The 18,127-nt window shown below is 48.2% G+C and overlaps 2 protein-coding genes across 6 annotated transcripts in view; one reads left to right on the top strand and one right to left on the bottom strand.

Annotated features, from left to right (window-relative positions):
* SMIM35 (small integral membrane protein 35) overlaps positions 1-18,127 on the top strand; it is a 110,085-nt gene that overhangs the window by 29,659 nt on the left and 62,299 nt on the right. The gene's annotated exons all lie outside the window — the stretch shown is intronic.
* Positions 1-18,127, bottom strand: part of TMPRSS4 (transmembrane serine protease 4) — a 44,276-nt gene that overhangs the window by 21,697 nt on the left and 4,452 nt on the right. For 2 of the 5 annotated variants that reach the window (XR_002730913.2, XM_023208334.2), the window contains exons 2-3: positions 4,747-4,780; positions 356-469 (exon numbers count right to left, since the gene is read on the bottom strand). Coding sequence is in view for 3 of the 5 variants with exons in the window: in XM_023208334.2 (XP_023064102.1) it covers positions 356-469; positions 4,747-4,780 (148 nt within the window). In the remaining 2 variants the exon portion in view is untranslated. Of the gene's footprint in view, positions 1-355; positions 470-4,736; positions 4,781-18,127 lie in introns of all 5 variants that reach the window. The other 3 variants (XM_023208335.2, XM_023208337.2, XM_023208336.2) reach the window with 3 other exon arrangements.

Below are 18,127 nucleotides of genomic sequence, written 5' to 3'. Positions count from 1 at the left end.
CCTTTTATTATACCAATGATTTTTTTTTTTCTGCAAAGCTTTATGCAGATCACCTGCCCCTGACTGTGGGGGTGGGGGCTGCCACTTACTGAGGGGGTGAAGGACAAGTAGGGGATGCCACTTATGAGGTGATGATGGGAGGGGCGGGGCTGCCTCTTATTGAGGGGGTGAGGGCAGGGGTGGGACTGCCTCTTACTGAGGGGGTGAGGGCAGGGGTAGGGGGACTGCCTCTTACTGAAGGGGTGAGGGCAGGGGTGGGGGACTGTCACTTATTCAGGGGGTGAGTGTGGAGGGTGGGGGGGTGGGCCCTGTCATTTACTTAGAGGGTGAAAGTCAGGTAGGGGCTGTCACTTACTGAGGACAACCACAATGATGATACTCGCCAGGCTCAGTAGTACTGCGATGATGGGGATCCCCACCTTTCTGAAGGTCTCCATGGGGGTACGGGGTTTGCGCAGGGGGCTGACATCTGTAGGAAGGTGGGAGGCAGAGGGGAAGAGCATGCCGTCAGCACTTGGTGGTCCCTGAGCCAAACTCCACAGCCTGCCGCCCTCTGGCCGGTGACAGCAATGCCTTGAGGACCGTTTTGGTTAATGCTAGGGGGTTATTCCTGCAGACAAGGCTTAGCTTCATCAGCACGTGGTTACCCTGCCTCTTCTCACTTATCCAGGCTCACCTATCGTTCATGAGTGTCCCTCAAAGGAGCCCGCAGGCCAGGCCGCCTCCCCTGTGTCTTGCCTGAGCCTGTCCCAGGACGTTTCTGGGTTTTGTCTGACCTTCGCCTGCCTGAGAGAGGCCTGAGCCCCTGGAGTATGTACCCATTCATTGTCCCACCATTTATCCTTTTCCTGACCTCCTGACTTAGCTTTTGATTAAACATTAAGCTTCAGGGAGGCAGGTGCCTCCAGCACAGTGCGTGCTTAGTAGAGGCTTAATAAACATTTGCGAATCAATGCATCTTCAATCCCACAAACAGCAAGTCCCCAGCCTGGTCCTTGTCTTTAAAGAGATTACCATCTGGGGGAAGAGGCAGACACAGATGCCAGTCCAGCCAGGTGGAAGATAATATATGTTATAATAGAGACATCTTCAAAGGTAAGCTGATGAAAGCCTCCTCAGCAGGTGGCACTTAAATGCAGGTCAGGAGGGAGGCACTGGCTCAGCTCAGTCAGAGGCATGGAGGGGGCCTGTAAGCTGCCTGGTGTGCCTGGCGTACCAGGGGAATAAAGGCAAGTTGGAAGGCAGGATGGGTGAAGGCAGCTGTGGAGACTCTTGAACACTATGCTAAGGAGTCTGGGTTTTATCCTGAAGGCAGTGAGGAGCCGTTGAAAGTTTTTGAACAGTGGAGAGACAGGATCAAATTAATTTTAGAAAGATGGATCTAGTCGGGTGTGGTGGCTCACGCCTGTAATCCCAGCACTTTGGGAGGACAAGGTGGGTGGATTGCCTGAGGTCAGGAGTTCAAGACCAGCCTGGCCAAGATGGTGAAACCCTGGCTCTACTAAACATACAAAAATTAGCCAGGTGTGGTGGTGCATGCCTGTAATCCCAGCTACTTGGAAGGCTGAGGCAGGAGAATCTCTTGAACCCAGGAGGTGGAGGTTGCAGTGAGCCGAGATCGTGCCATTGTACTCTGGCCTGGGCGACAAGAGCAAGACTCCATCTCCAAAAACAAAAAGAAAAATGGATCTTTCATCAGAGAGGAGATGGATTGGAACAGAAGAGTCTGGGGTTAGGGAGACCAGGTAGGAGTTTATCACTGCCTAGAACAGAGGTGATAATAACTACATTGTCAATTGCACATCATTATCCAAGAAGAAGGAACTTGGGAAAGGGAAAACGTAGACAAAATTAGTATCAGTAAGTATCAGAGACACATTCTTTTAAGTCCCCCCCTCCTGTGGGAAATAAGCTGGGGACTTCTCCCCTGGGGGAGCTGTGGCAAGAATTCTGGAAACCCTGGAAAGCAACGGACTGGCTCTCCTGCCCTCACCTCCACATGGCTGGCTCCCTCTTCTCCTCCCAGTCTTTCTTCACTGTCACCTTCACAGTGAGGCCTACCTGGATCTCCCTATTTAAAATGCAGCCTTTCAACCTTTCCTATCCTCCTTTCTTGCTTTCTTTTCTTCCAAAGCATGCATCACCTCTAACATATGCTGTATTTGACATATTTTCTGTCTCCTCCCACCCTTCCATGATATGAAGACTCGTTGAAGACAGAACTTGTCTGTTTTGTTCACTGCTGAATCCCTGGTACCTAGAACAGTGCTTGGTCCATAGCAATTGCTCAACAAATATTTGTCACATGAACAGATGAATTGTTCTTGGCTCTGTTCTCTTAAGCACATCCCTTCTACTACCTACTTCTTTTCTTTTCTTTTTTCTTTCCCTCCCCTCCCCTCCTCTTCTCTCCTCTCCTCTCCTCTCCTCTCCTCTCTTCTCTTCTCTTCTCTTCTTTCTCTCTCTCTCTCTCTTTCATTCACTGAATCTGCTGCCCAGGCTGGAGTGCAGGGGCAGTGGCATGATCTTGGCTCACTGCAACCTCTAACTCCTGGGCTCAAGCCATCCTTTTACCTTAGCCTTCTGAGTAGCTGGGACTACAGGCATGTGGGACCACACCCAGTTAGCATTCATATTTTTTGTAGAAATGGGGTTTTACCATGTTACCCAGACAGGTCTCAAACTCCTGGCTCAAGCAATCCACCCCCCTTGGCCTCCCCAAGTGCTAGGATTACTGGCATGAGCCACCATGCCCGGCCCCCTCTACCTTTCTTACAGGTCACATTTTATTCTGCCTTGAATGATGGCTAATCACATGTCTGGCTCTATTTCTTTCCTCAGCTCTTCAAAAGCAGAGAATGGCATCCTGCCAGAGATTGGCACCCAGTGAATGCCAGTACTAATGAATCTGTTGACAAAGGAAAGCTTAGGACACTTTGTGTTTCCCCAAAAGAGAGTTTTTTTGTTTTTTTTTTTTTGAGACGGAGTCTTGCTCTGTCGCCCAGGCTGGAGTGCAGTGGCTGGATCTCAGCTCACTGCAAGCTCCGCCTCCCGGGTTCACGCCATTCTCCTGCCTCAGCCTCCTGAGTAGCTGGGATTACAGGTGCCTGCCACCTCACCCGGCTAATTTTTTTTGTATTTTTAGTAGAGATGGGGTTTCACCACGTTAGCCAGGATGGTCTCGACCTCCTGACCTCGTGATCCGCCCGTCTCGGCCTCCCAAAGTGCTGGGATTACAGGTGTGAGCCACCGCACCCGGCCCAAAAGAGAGTTTTAACTTCAGACACAGAGGCCACACAGTGGGAATGTTGACTGGAATGGTATTGCCCGTAAACTATGACCTGGCACAAAGTAGCTTATCAGTAATATTTGCTGATACTGTTTTTAAAGTTCCAGCAGCCAGTCTTCAGAATTGTCCTCTTTCCTGTGGCCATGACTATGATGACATTTTGTTCATTAATTCATGCATGATTTATTTATTGAGCACCCACCTCTGGGAACATGAGATTGGTTTGTTTTCTCCAAGAGTGAGTGACCCATGGGGAGCCCTGGGTTCCTGTGTCCAGGGCCAGATATTCTCGGGGAGCATCTGCTTCCCCCACCAGGAAGGAAAGAGCTTTCATACCTAGTTTAAGTTAACGAACACAGTGAGCTATGAACAGCCTCTGTGCCAGCTGTTGTTCCTCCCTCCAGCCTGTCCGATCCACTGTAGCTACACAGAGCTTCCTAAAAGCTTGCTTTCATCCTGTCACTTCTTACTCGAGGGCCTACAAGAGACTTCCACATCTGGATTATGTCTTTCAAAGCCAGTGTAATTTGGCCTCTCTCTCTGAGCCAAATGGACTTCCACTGCTAGTCTTCACCAACCCCCAGTTCTGCATAGGCACGTTCACTCCCTGGTCCTCGAGCAAACTCAGCTTCTTTTCTGGTTTGAGAGTTCTCAGGCTTGCTCAGGTGGTGGAGCAGCTGGCACCCTGGTGTTCTTTGGGGACACCATGGCCTACTCTTATATTAAATTCCAAAGTATCAACTAGGCACCATTTTACTTGCTAAAGATTACTTCGTCTGTGGTCATTGTTAACTCATGACCCAGAACTGGGAAATAAATAACCTGTCACGCAGGACTGGCCATTTTCTCACTGATCTGTTCATATTAACGTGTTCCTTGCTCATCTGTTTTGCTGATCTAGCAGGCTATCAGGAGTAGATATTAATGGTTTAAGAAAATGCAATAGAAGAAAAATACCTCCTTAAATTTGGGATCATTCTATTTTTTAACTTATTTTTCTTCCCCTGGAAATCAGGCAAGCACTGCCATTTTTCATGAAAATGCTTCTGGCCAGCTTGTTCCTTGGCAGCACAGTGGGACTGTGAACTCCATGAGACCAGGGACTTCGGCTGTCTTAATTACTGTGATAGGCCAGCGTCCAGCGCAGGGCCTGGCACGTGGCAGGTACTTACAGTTTTAGTGAAAGAATAAGAGTAACTGAATGAATGAATTGGAGAATCATTGCCTTGGTGATTTTAGATTTGTTGGTCCTGTGTCCCCAGAGACCAGGCCTCCTGCTTTTAGAATGAATCCTGGAATGTTTGCTGAGTGATGGATAGACGGGTGGCTGGATGTCACCCATGGCTCTTATCACTTTGGTGGTGGTGGTGAGGGCCAGGCGAGAGTGGCTTAGGATCTACTTGGTAGCTGAAACTCAGAGGCTAAGGTGGACAAACGAAAGCCGGACCTGAACTTACCGAGGCTGTTCAGAGGTTGATGACTGTCAGGATCCTGCAATTGAAGGAAAAACAGTCAGTGTGAGTTGAGGTGGGAGCCTCTCCGGCTGGGGCTAGCAGCCTAGGAGAGGTTCTTGGCTCTTGTCTATATTCCCTTCTCCCTAAGTTTAAGTTAGGGGTCTCTGTGTTATCCAAATACCTGGTTCAACAAGAAACATTCAGTCATACACCTATTTGATCTGTTTCAATTAGTTTACTTATTAATTTACTTAGCCAGTAGCAACTGATTAGCAATTGTAGAAGCAACTGGCTGCTGGTTTGTTGTGTAAATTGCTGAATTCCTTAAGATGATTCTGCTCTACTATCTGCTTTTGTCAATGATTTGTCTGTTTACAGATACTATATTTCTGTAAAAACTTGGATCGACATTTTACGAAAGGGAACACCCAACTAGCCAACAAATACCAAACAATGCTTAATGCCATTACTTATCCGGCAAATGCAGATTCAAACCACAATAAAATATCTCTACATAAACACCAAATGGCTAAAATGTAAAAGACTGACAATACTGTGTTGATGAGGATGTGGGAAAACAGGAGCTCTCAGACTTTGTTGGTGGGAATGTAAATTGGTACAAATTCTTTGGAAAATGGTTTGGCTGAATCCACTAATGCTAAACATACAACTATTTTATGATTCTATAATCCAGCAATTCTGCTCCAGGAGATAGCCAAGAGAAACGAGAACAAACGTCTAGCAAAAACCCTGTGCATGAAGGTTTATAGTTGCTTCATTTGTAATAGCTAAACATTGGAAAAACCCAAACGTCAGTCGCTGGTAGAGTAGATAAACTGGTATTTTCATATAATAGAATATGATTCAGCAATAGACAAGAATAAACTAATTCAAAATGCAATGATATGGATGAATTCCATAGACATAATGATGAAGGGAAGAAAATAGTTGCAAAAAGTACGATTCCACTTATCTAAAGTTTAAAAGGTGAGGTTAATCTATAGTGATAGAAGTCAGAATAGTAGTTACCATTGTGGGAGGAGTTAGTTATTGGAAGGAGCACAGTGGAGTCTTCTGGAAAACTTCTGGATCTTATTCTTGACATTGGTTACACGGGTGTTTATATGTGCAAAAATTCACTTTAGACTTGAATGCCTTACTACATATATGCTACCAACACTATGACATTTCTGAGCGTGGTCTTAGGCCACCATTGATGCATGTATAGAAATACACGCAAAGGCATTTCTACTTACTCACACCACTTCACGTGTGCACTCGGCATGCACACAGCCACATAGAGTCACATGGAGGAGCCACTGACACAAAGGCTCACATACAAAATACATGCACACCCTTTCAGCCAGGCATATGTTAAAGGGAGGATGCCATCTGGGTTTACGCCCTCTGAACCCTGTGGTCTAGGTCTCCACCCAGGGACTTGCCTGCCCTATTGTGCTGAAGTCATGACCTGCCTTGGTGGTGGTTGGAGGAGTCGCAGGACCTTGTACATTTACGGTTGGAGATTTTTTCTGTTCCTCTTGGGACTGAGAGGGCCCCTTTTAATCCCTGAGCAGGTGACCCTGATTAGATATGGAGGGAGGGTCCCTGGGTGTCACCTGCTCCACGGCTAAGCATGGTGGACACAGCAATTGGGAGGAGCTCTTTCTTTTCCTCCCAAACAAGCCTGTAGTCTGCTGGAAGGACATGCCTGGCCTTGCCCTTGGGTGACACTAGGCCATGGGCGGCCTTGTGGTGTAGCACACAGCTTGGTTCTGCAGTCTGCAGGGGTCGAGTCAGAATACAACCATGGCCTCCTGTTAACTGTGTGCTTTCAGGAAAGATCCTTCACCTCTCTGAACTCCATCCAGGCTTACCTTCTGTAGAGTGGGAACAATAAAACCTGCTTCAAAAGACTACTGTGAGGACTACATGAGTTGTCTGGTGGGAAATGCTGGGCTCTCACATGGGAACTCTCTTCCCTCTGCCCTCCCATTGAAACTGCCTTTGCAAAATGATGCCTGAGACAGTGAAAGAGATCTAACTTAACCGACTCCGTCTTACTTCTAACCTCCAAGCTGTCCTTGGTCATTCCTGGGCATAGGCTGAACTAACTTTGGGAGAAACTCAGCTTATAGTTTAAGCAAAGTTGGTAACAGCTCTTTCCCAAAGCAAACCTCCTTCTTGTCTGGGGACTAGATTAACATTAGCCCCGAGATTAGAAATTATGGTTTAGGAATCATACAGCTGGAGGCCACAAGACTCTGACCCTCCCCAAACTGCTTCTAAGATCAGTGCTTGAGATATTTTGCAGACCCTGCACTTGATGGATCAGCTGGCACCACCCAGATCGATAAACTGGCTTATCTGATCTGTGGCCCCCCACCCAGGAACTGATTCAGTGTAAGAAGTCAGCTCCAGCTCCATATGATTCGTCCCTGACCAATCAACATCCCTGGCTCACTGGCTTCCCCCACCCAAGTTATTCTTAAAAACTCTGCTTCCTGAATGCTCGGAAGACTGATTTGAGTAATAATAAAACTCCAGTCTCCTGCACAGCTGGCTCTGCGTGAATTACTCTTTCTCTATTGCAATTCCCCCGTCTTGAAGAATCGGTTTTGTCTAGGCAGCAGGCAAGGTGAACCCCCAGGGCAGTTACATCATCCTCTGCATTTCTGTAGCATTTGGTACAGGAGTTTATCACAGGACTTCTCTTGTAGGGTGGTCAGCGTTTCCTTTTGTTTTTTCTTCTTTTTGGTTGCTTTTTAAATTTTAAAATTTTATTTTTAATTGGCCACTCTTTCTCATTGCCTTTGTACCCTTGGTGTTTAGCACCAGGCTGATACTGAAATTTGAGCTCTGCATTGCAGTTCATTTCCAGCCGTCTCTCCTCCACCATCACCAGGGCTGGATAGAGCAGACTGTTTCCAGGCTGAAGATGAGACCCAATTGGGCAACTCTGCATTGTTGTGGCTAGAGTCAAGGTAGGATAATATGAACAGTAATTCACACCCAACTGGCATGTGACGGTTTACAAAGTCCTTTCATCTAACTCTTGTCTAGTCAAGTCGATATCAATTGTCTGCTAACCAGGATGGGCAGCATTAAAGAATTAATTATTAACTAAACAAATGCTTGTAAAGCATCTACATTGTACCAGGCACTACTCCAGGAGGATTCAGAGACAGATTAAGAAACCACCCAAGCAAGATGGGGAAAATAGTGCCCAAACAAGACAGCCGAGAGTCTGTCCCTGAGAAGCTTGTTTCTTGGTGGAGAGGAGGGCTAGGGGAAGGGGGAGGACAGGCCATAAACAGATAAACCAGAAAAGGTCAGAGAGGCGTAGGTGCTATGCAGAGAGTAATCCAGGGTGAGAGGAGACAGCGCCTGGATGGAGACTGAGAATGGGAGCTCTAGGGAGGGGCTCAGGATGGTTACGGAGGATCTCACTGGTCTCCCTAGAGGAGGTGACAAGAAGGAGCCAAGTGGGAAGGAACAAGCTTGGGGGATTGGAGGAACTGAATAGAGATGGGCATGGCTGGAGCAAGGCAAGGGCCTAAGGAGAGAGGAGGTTTGTGGTAAAAAGACGCCATATGTGTTTGGAAGATACAGGCAATAGGCCTCGCCAATGGATTGGGTGTGCTTGGGTTTAGTTTCGTGGGTGAGAGGGTGCTTGCTGAGCTGTGGGAGGCTAGAGGAGCCGCTGGTGGAGCAGGGAAGTGGGCCCTTTCCTGTCGATTCGTTCTTTTCCACTGAGTCTACCTGTGCATGCATGCCTGCATTCATTGAGGTAGGTAGGGCAAGTTTCTTTTGTTTATTGTTAATTTAACAAATATTGACTATACACCTTTGATGGACCCGGAATTGTGCTAGAAGCCGAGGCACAAAGGAGGTTTATATTTTGTACTTTCTGGGGCCTTGGATTCCTCATCACTGGACCGAACAGTGGCTAATTGTGTGCGTGTGTGTGTGTGTGAGAGAGAGAGAGAGAGAGAGAGTCTCATTCTTTCACCCAGGCTGGAGTGCAATGTTGTGATCTCAGCTCGCTGCAACAGCCACCCCCTGGGCTCAAGTGCTCCTCCCACCTCAGCCTCCCGAGTAGCTGGGACTACGGGCTTGCACCACCACGCCCAGCTATTTTTTATTTTTTCGTAGAGATGAGGTCTCACTCTATTGCCCAGGCTGGTCTCGAACTCCTGGACTCAAAAGATCCGCCCACTTCAGCCTCCTAAAGTTCTGGGATTACAGGTGTGAGCCACGATGACTGGCCCTTAATATGTTTTCAATTGCTATTCACTGAGTAGTAGCTGTGGGGAAAAATTCTATACCTGTTTGAAACCAAAAGAGAGAAAGAAAAAATAAACTAAAGCAAAACCGTAAGCTAGAATGATAGGAACTGTGACTATCTTGTTAACTGTGGCATCCCTGATGTCTCCTACAATGTACAGTACATAACGAGTGTTGAAAAATTATTTGTTGAATGAAAGAATTAGTGAAAATATCTCAGTTTGAGGACTCAGTCTCAGGTCAGTCTTTACGAAGCTGGCTGTGGGATATTCACACAATGACATATTAGGTTGAAGTCAAAACAAATGAACTATAGTGACACAAAATAATATGGATGGGGCCAGGTGTGGTGGCTCACACCTGTAATCCCAGAACTTTGGGAGGCCGAGGCGGGTGGATCATGAGGTCAGGAATTCGAGACCAGCCTGGCCAACATGGTGAAACCCTGTCTCTACTAAAAATACAAAAATTAGCCGGGCATGGTGGTAGGCGCCTGTAATCCCAGCTACTCAGAAGGCTGAGGCAGGAGAATCCCTTGAACCTGGGAGGCGGAGGTTGCGGTGAGTGAGATAGTGCCACTGCACTCCAGCCTGGGGGACAGAGCTAGACTCCATCTCAAAATAATAACAATAATAATAATGATGATGATATTAGAATGTAATATTAAGTGAAAAAGTTAGTCCCAAAAGATTACATATAGCACAGAATCTTTTCCATAGAGAAGCAAGGGAATGATGAACATGGGGTTTGGGAAGAACTTACCTGGGCAGGCAGCTTGTAGCACAGTCCCTGGCCTATCAAATATGTACAGCCAACATTTGTTGAATTAATAAACGAAAGACACTTGCCCCACCCACCTCAGGAGGGGGATGGATATGTGTGCGCAGGAGTGGGGACCTCATGGTTAGATGTAGGTTACTATTAAGTCCTAGCTTTTGTTGGAGATGGTGGATTTATGGAGGCTTATTACATTGTTAAAACCAGCTAACTAGCAAGTTACAAATGGACCCTGCATGGACTAATAGTGAAAACAGTCATGAAGCAAAGATTCTAGTTCCGCCAATGCTATGCACCTGAGCCTCAAGGAAAACATACAAAAGCCATCACCTGGCTATGCGGAGTGGCTTCAGGAGGTCAAACTCGTGTCCTCACCATGCTCTGCCCTTACTGTTGTGCTGCCTGAGTTTCCCCATGAGCTCTTGGCGAACATCTCTGACACAGAGAGATCAGAGATGATGGACAGATACACTTCTGGAAGAGGAGCTGCAGAAAGTCACGAGTACTGGGGCTGATGGGCAGAGAGGTAGGTGCATTGTAGGCCTGTGAGTGTCAACTGGGGTCCATCAATGTCGATGACATCTCTGAGCAGGATAGAAGTAGGGACTTATGACCAGCTGCATCTCCTCGGAGCCCAGAAGCAACAATCCTGAGCTAAGGAAAGGAGAGAATGGGGCTGAGAGATGTGGGTACCAGGTAAAATTCAGAGATCCAGCCAGACCCCCTCACCATGGTGGGTCCCTGCCATGATCAGAAGATGCAAAGCTGAAACAAGGCAACTTCCTTATTTTCAGATGAGAAAACAGAGATCAGATAGAATTGTCTTAACCTGGAGTTAATAGAGGGAAGGAGGAAGTTGAGATGTCACCAAACAACGCATGTGCTTCCTTCTGCTTTGTTGGAGATGTATTTATTTACCCCCAGCTTGAACTCAGCTACTGGCTACAACTGTTGCAGCCTCGGCCCAGCCCAGACCAAGCAAAGGCACTGGCCTTTCCCTTTCTGTTTGGGCCACTGGCTGGGCCAGGCCTGTCTGCTCTGTTGATTCAGTCTGCCACAGAGCCCTGACTCACGGGTCCAGCCCAGCCAGTGTCTGACCTGGAGCTTATCCGGGAATGAATCTCCTGCTGTCTGTGGTACAGTGGAAGGGCAAGAATGCCCAGGCCCCCAGGGCCCAGGTAGCGGGTGAGGTGGGGAGGTGGAAGTGGGTGGGTGTTCGATCGCTGGAAAACCTGCCATTGCCTGATCAACTCAGAGAATCTTCTTTTCCTGCTTCTCAGTTTGTCACCAGCAGTAGGGAGACATTAATCCAAGCCCCAAATATGGAGGCAGAACCATTAGTTATTGTAGTGGAGTCTTATTATATAATTTACAATGTCTTTCTTTCATAAATGCTGCCCTCTACAATCCGTGGAACAACCCTGAGAATTTGTCCCCATTTTACGGAAGAGGCAGCTGTTCCGGCTTCAGAGCAAGTAAGGAACAGATCTAGTTCTTCGGGCTCAGTTTCTGGGCTTGGTGGACTGTTGGTTTCATTTCCTCGTGGTTTTAGGAACTCATCTGGGTAACAGTCATTAGCTGGTGCTGGGTCCTTTTGAATCACTCCTCCCTTGCAATGCAGCCTTGTTGGATACAATCAGCACGCAATCATCATGCAGAGATTGCCCCCAGCATCTCCGCAGTTCTTCCTTGGTCTGAAGGTAGAGTGACTTTGCTCAGTTCTGGGCTCTGCATGTCATCCGTGAATGGGGTCAAGATACTTCCCTCAAAGAGCATGTCGGGAAAGGGGCCTAATGCAGGGCTTGGTTCCTGGGAGGGGCTTTACTGACATTAGCCTTTGTTCTTCCCTTTCTCCCATTAAGTTCCCACCTTTCTCACCTGCCTCTTCTTCCTTTATTCCTACTCCTCACCCCTACCACTGTTGTAGATCATGGGGAACCTCTTGGTTGGGCTTAGCTCAGCTCCAAAAAGCAAGTGGGCATCTTAAGGTCTGCTTCCTTTCCAGCTCAGAGATGATGAACCCAGATACAAAGCAGCTCTTGTTTTTAAATGGAGTGAAGATTAAGTGGCTGCAGAGAAGTCACAAAGTGTGCTGCAGAGAAGCCACCAGCCTGGGGAGTATGAGTTCTCATCTTGCTTTGTCTTCTGACTTGCTGTGTGACTTTGGGCACGCTCCTCAGTGTCTCTGAACCTCAAGGTCCCTTTGGGTAATTGGGAACTGTCTTTCAGAGATGGAATGAAAGGGTTAATAACCTCACAATGAAACAGGCAAGTCCACCAGGCTAATAAGGAGGGGAAGAAGAGGCGGCAGCTCAAGGAGGCCAAAGGAACAGAAAGCTCGGCCAGCTCCTGTCTGCTTCCCTTGCCAAGCAGCCTGTCCCTGGAGCCTTATTTCTGTCTTCCTCTCTGCAGTGCTGACTTGGCATTGCCTTGCTCTGGAAAGAAGTCAGTAAGGGCAGAGCTGGAATGACTGGAGTGTGGACAAAGAAAGAAAAGTAGGGGCACATAAAAGCGGCCTCCTGGCCCTGTTCCTGTCTACGGCAGCTTCAGTCTTCCCTGGAGTCCAAGGCCCTGGCTTCCCATGGTCTCATAGGAAAACCTAGAGCCAGAGATGCTGCTGTTGCTAGGTGATGGGATAAACAGGTCCTTTGAGGCCTGGGCAGGTGGCAGTAGGTTGCTGAGGTCAGTGACAAGCAGTGGGGAAAACCCAAGGGAGGGGGTGGGGAAAGTTCTTTGAGTAAGCCAAGAGACCCAAAGGCGCTCACCATCAGCTTGCAGAGTGGGGCCTGGCGACAACGCTCCTCTGAGGGAGCCTTACTCTGCTCTCTGATCCCGGAACCTGCATCCCTCCCCCAAACCAACGGCAAACAGCTGTGTCCTCGCCACTTACAGCTGGAATAGGCAGTTTGATGCCTTTGCTGCGCTGGAAACAGGGCTCTCTCTCTTGAACGTCTCAGCCATGACAGGTAAGGGGAGAAGAGGGTCACTGTGGGCTGGAAGATCATGGGGCAGGAGAGGAGGCAGTGAGTTTCCTGAGATGAGCCTGGTGGTGATGCAGCAGCCCGGAGTGCATGGGAAGTCCTCAGAGATGATTGATCATGCCTGCTTCCAAGTATCCTGGGATCTCACCTGTTACTCTGTCTCCAGGTGGGTCAACTACCAGCCCAGGCCATATGCAGCTGGGCATCTAAGCTCACGTGCAGAGATTCAGGGAGCATCCTCACAAACTGCCTGGCATTGAGGCATTCTTAGAGCAGCACTTTTTTCTCTGGGTCTACCCTCAGCCTCGGCTGCTACATTAGAAACCATTTTGCCTTGTTCTAAGCCACATAGGTGCTGACCTGTTGGCAACTTGAGCCGAGGGCCTCAGTCCCCATCTTAGCACATAATGGCTCCAGGGCAGGGCCTGGGGCAGAAGGGAGGGGTCAGGCAGCCTGCCATTATCCCCTGCCAGCCTGCTGTTCAGCTCCCATCATTTAAGAATCAGCTTTTGTGTTTGGGCGTAGCTCCTACGTTTAGGTAGGGCCGGGAGGCAGGGAAGATGTAACTATCCCTATTTCACAAATGGAGAAACTGAGGCACAGCAGTTATGCTCTTTCCCCAGAGACAATGTGAAGGGCAGGAGTGAGGTATTTGTACATGCCCATTGGGCTGAATTAAACTGAAGACAGACCTGGCTCCCACTGGAGAACCCTTGCTTACAGGTGATGCTGCTGTTTACTGCCGTACTTAGGAATCCCTCTGCGATCTTCTCTTTGTCCTACGGGAAGCAGCTCATTCTCTCCCACCTTTCAGAACTCTCAACAATTCTTCTTTGCTCAGCTTTCCCTCTGTTCTAGGGTGGTGGGTCCATCTGAGCCCACCTTCCCTTCCTGGAAGGGTCTGATAGGAAGGAAGGTGCTACCATCTTTGCACACCTGAGGACAATGCCTGGACAATGCCTGGACAATGACTGGAGTGGACTTGAGAGGGCCTTTCAGTTCAGCCTTTCAGCCTGACAGGGACCCTCACAGATTTGCCATTGGGAAGGGCTGATGGATATTGAAGCTTAGAGGGGTTCTCTCAACTTTGCAATTTACCTGAACTGAGGAGCTGCCGTCCATGGAGCAGTCTGACGTTAATTTAAAAAAGTTCAAAGACAGAGTGTATACCATCTTTCAAGAATCATACTCACTTTTGCTTGACCTGAATTGCCCTTGAAACTTTAAGGGGAAGGGAAATGGCTGGGAGGGAAAAGGAACTGACTGGAACTGACTCCAGTCAGGAGTTTGAGACAAGCCTGGCCAACACAGTGAAACCCCGTCTCTACTAAAAATACAAAAAATTAGCCGGGCATGGTGGTGGGCGCCTGTAATCCCAGCTACTCAGGAGGCTGAGGCAGGAGACTCACTTGAACCCGGGAGGTGGAGGTTGCAGTGGAAAAACTTTGAGCAAGTCACTCAACAGCTCCTGGATCCAGTTTCCTTCTTTGGAATGTGGGTACAATAAAAGCGACTTCACAAGATGGTAGGGAGTAGGGTTCTGTAAGTTGTACCACCTGCTCAGCACCATGAACTTTTCAGCACCTTTGCAAGGCCCCGGGAGCCCCATCTGGTCCTTGCATGATTTTACAGACTTGCTCATAGTCCCCTAAATTGGTCTTTGCAGTTTGAGGGGTCTCAGCTACCTTGGTCAGAAGGGGATTGTCCCTTGATCCTGCTCCTCCTGAACTCTGAGGCAGGCACGCTGGCCTGAATCCAGCTCTACCTCTTCCCAGCCAGGTAGTCTTGGGCAAATTAATACATTTTTCTGAGTCTCAGTTTTCTCATCTGTAAAATGGGGAGAATATGACTTACTTCACAGGGTTGTTGATGAGAATTAATGATGACACATGTGATGTGCCTGGCTTGGTGCTTGAAATATAGAGGAGTTTAGTAAGTGAAAATTAGTACCCTCTGCCCCAGTCACCCTACAGGCATGGAGAGCAGAACTCCACACATGCTCAAGGAGGGTCTGCACTGTGGTTCCGTACAGGGGCAGGGTTGAGGATTCTCATTTGTTCTGGAGGCCCCAGTGATAACCAGCCTTGGTGGGCTGGTGTGGCTGCCGCAGCCAATCTCCTGGCACAGGTTTCAGTGACCCTAAGTCTGTTTCCTGTGAACTCTGAGCTCAGGATCCTATAAATAGTGCTTTAATAGTGCTTCAGTGTCTTCTCTGCATCTCCGACTTTGTAGTTGCATAACCTGAAGTTCCTTTACTGCTTTCCTGCCCACTCACATGACTCGTTGAGTGCTTCATGAAGTTTTTCCTTGCTGAGATTTCATTTGCTAGGAGAGGCTGTGTTTTACAGTGCACAGAGCACAGGCCGTGGAATCCTGCAGCCTGGGTCTGAATCCTATTTGCTTATCGGCCTGAGGCTTTAGGCAAGTTATTGAACCACCAAGAGCCTCAATTTCATGTGTGTGTGAAAAAGAGGGAGAGAGAGAAAGAGAGACGCAGTAAATCTCCCTCCTAAGGAGCCCCAGATATGCATAGCATATAGTACATTGCCTGGTGCATGGTAAGAGTACAATAATTGTTTTTTTGTTTGTTTGTTTCATTTTGTTCTTTTTTTTTTTTTGAGATGGAGTCTCGCTCTGTTGCCCAGGCTGGAGTGCAGTGGTGCGGTCTTGGCTCACTGCAACCTCCACCTCACCTCCCAGGTTCAAGTGATTCTCCTGCCTCAGCCTCCCGAGTAACTAGGATTACAGGCACCTGCCACCACGCCTAGCTAATTTTTTGTATTTTTAGTAGAGATGGGGTTTCACCATGTTGGCCAGGCTGGTCTTGAACTCCTGATCTCAGGTGATCCGCCTGCTTTGGCTTCCCGAAGTGGGATTACAGGTGTGAGCTACCGCACCCAGCCAAGAGTACAATAATTGTTAACTGTAATAATAATAATAATAATAATAGTTTAGTCATCTAGTAAGGCACCTTTCTGGGCCCTGGAGATCTAGCAGTGAATCAGAGGTAAAGCTCTTTTGCCCATGGAGTATATTCTATTATTTTTATTAATTATTACTAACAGTATTAAAATAGAACCTGGGAAGTTCATGACATAGTAGATACTCGTAGTCAAAAATTATTTACTGTTAATGGGAAGGAGCTTCATAGAGAGCCTGTCATGTACGTAATGGGAACTGAACAAAGAGCTACTTTTATGATTTCATGGGCCCCAGGGCTTGGCTTCAGCAGGGTATTCTCTGGACTAAGTGCATCTGGGGAGAGTGACCAGGGCAGTCAGGGGACCGGAGGGGATGTCGTGTGACCTATGTGAACCCTCTTGGAAGGTGGGGGATGCAGTTCAGAGAAGCAAGGACCAGTGGAAGCATGAAAGCTTCAAGTGTGTGTGGCCATCTGAGAAAGGCAAAAGACCATTCCAGGAGGAACGGGGGAAGTTACAGAAAGTCTTTTCTCCTGGCAAAGGAAAGATTGTTTTCAGCATCCGTAGCTTCTAGAAACAGATGTGTGAGCAAAAGCTTGATTGTGAAGGTTTCTGTGGCAGACAGGGGCCAGGGTCACGTAAGAGCTCTGAGCACCCCTGGGGGATTCGACCAAGCCCCCCAGCGGTGCCGCAGAGGAGCAGTGAGGCAGGGCAGAAGTGGTGGGGGTGGGGGACAGTCCTTCCAAAACCTGCAGCTCTGTTTTTCCCTCGGTGTCCCGGATGGGGGTTCTGCGTTTGATTCCAGTGGAGCAACCGGCTCTGAGGCCAAAGGACGCTTGGGGAACCCACTCGCCGAGAAGACCTCTAAGGTTCTTCCTTAGGGTCTGTGATTCTGAAGCGCTCACTCTCAGTCTAAATTTCTCTTGTTTCCTCTCACAGATAGGATTAGTCCTAGGCCTGATCCGCTTATAATATTCTCTCTTTCTATCAATTTTCTATCCTTAATGGTCTCCTGGTAATTTGGGTTTTTTCCCTGAGCAGCATCGGGTATGAAACTTTAGTTTACTCTTCTCGAAAGTCTAAGTTAATTATAGCTACTGGTTTTCCCTTTGCCCTTGGCTGAACGACCCTTTTCAAGTCATGAACCTCTTTGGGCCTCCATTTCTTTCTTTTCTTTTTTTTTTCCTTCCTTTCTTCTTTCTTTCTTTCCTTCCTTCCTTCCTTCCTTTCTTTTCTTTCTTTCTTTTTTTTTTTTTTTTTGACTGAGTCTTACTCTGTTGCCCAGGGTGGAGTGGTATGATCTGGGCTCACTGCAACCTCTGCCTCCTAGGTTCAAGTGATTCTCGTGCCTCAGCCTCCCGAGTAGCTGGGATTACAGGCGTGAGCCACTGTGCTCGGCTAATGTTTGTATCTTTAGTAGAGACGAGGTTTCACCACGTTGGCCAGCCTGGTCTTGAACTTCTGACCTCAGGCGATCCTCCCACCTTGCCTCCCAAAGTGCTGGGATTACAGGCATGAGCCACCACACCCAGCTGAGCCTCAATTTCTTCGTCTACAGAATGAGGATTACAATGTCTCAGAGAGTTGTATCAGACTGAAGGGAGATTTTGGATATGAAAGTGCTTCTTGAAGCACAATATGGTGCCTTTGTTGCATTTGGACAGAGACATGATACTGCCGCTGTAGCTATTATTCTCTTTAAGACCACCAGTGACACCTATGTGTCCGGGTAGGTTCTCCCGGCAGCCTGGCAGGACCCTCCTCTCTGGGGACTGGAGATGTGATGGTGGGTGAAGTCAGGGTGGAGACGGGATGAAGGTGAGGGGCTGACCTCGGCTCTATAGTTACCCTCTTCTTGTAGACATCAGTGAGTGAGTGAGTGTCAGGTTCTGCCTGGGGTGTGGGCAAGCGGTGTCCCCTGCTCCTGTTCCATCTATGGAGTGCACAAAATTGAAGGCCTAGATTTTACATGTTCTCTGAATCTTCCCTGGTATCTTGCCAGTACCTAGCACGAAGTAGATGCTCAGGGAACACATGCTGAATGAATGAATGAATGAATGAACGAATACAGGTTTAGAGGAAGAGACTGAGACAGCAGGATATGCTGAAAGCATTGGTTGGCTCAACTGCACCAGCGGGCGAAGGTCAGCCAGACTGATATGCAGGACATTTTGTGACAGGGGACACCACTGCCACCCCTGGACGGGTGCCCACTCCTGGACAGGGACCGTCGTGTCTCTCACCCTCTTCCTCAGTGTTCCTTTCATCTGCTACCCTTCGAGAGTTTCTGGTTGCATGTGGATTACACGAGGAAGCTGGAGGGTGCTCTGGGGGGCATGGGCAGGGGAGGACTGTTGCGGTTTTCTCTCTTGTTTACACATTTATCTGCTGCCGACGTGCTGGTTAGTCAGAGCGGCA

This window comes from Piliocolobus tephrosceles, chromosome 13, assembly GCF_002776525.5.
Source record: "Piliocolobus tephrosceles isolate RC106 chromosome 13, ASM277652v3, whole genome shotgun sequence".
In the NCBI taxonomy this organism is placed as follows: Eukaryota; Metazoa; Chordata; class Mammalia; order Primates; family Cercopithecidae; genus Piliocolobus; species Piliocolobus tephrosceles.
This window is presented reverse-complemented; position numbering and strand designations above follow the sequence as displayed.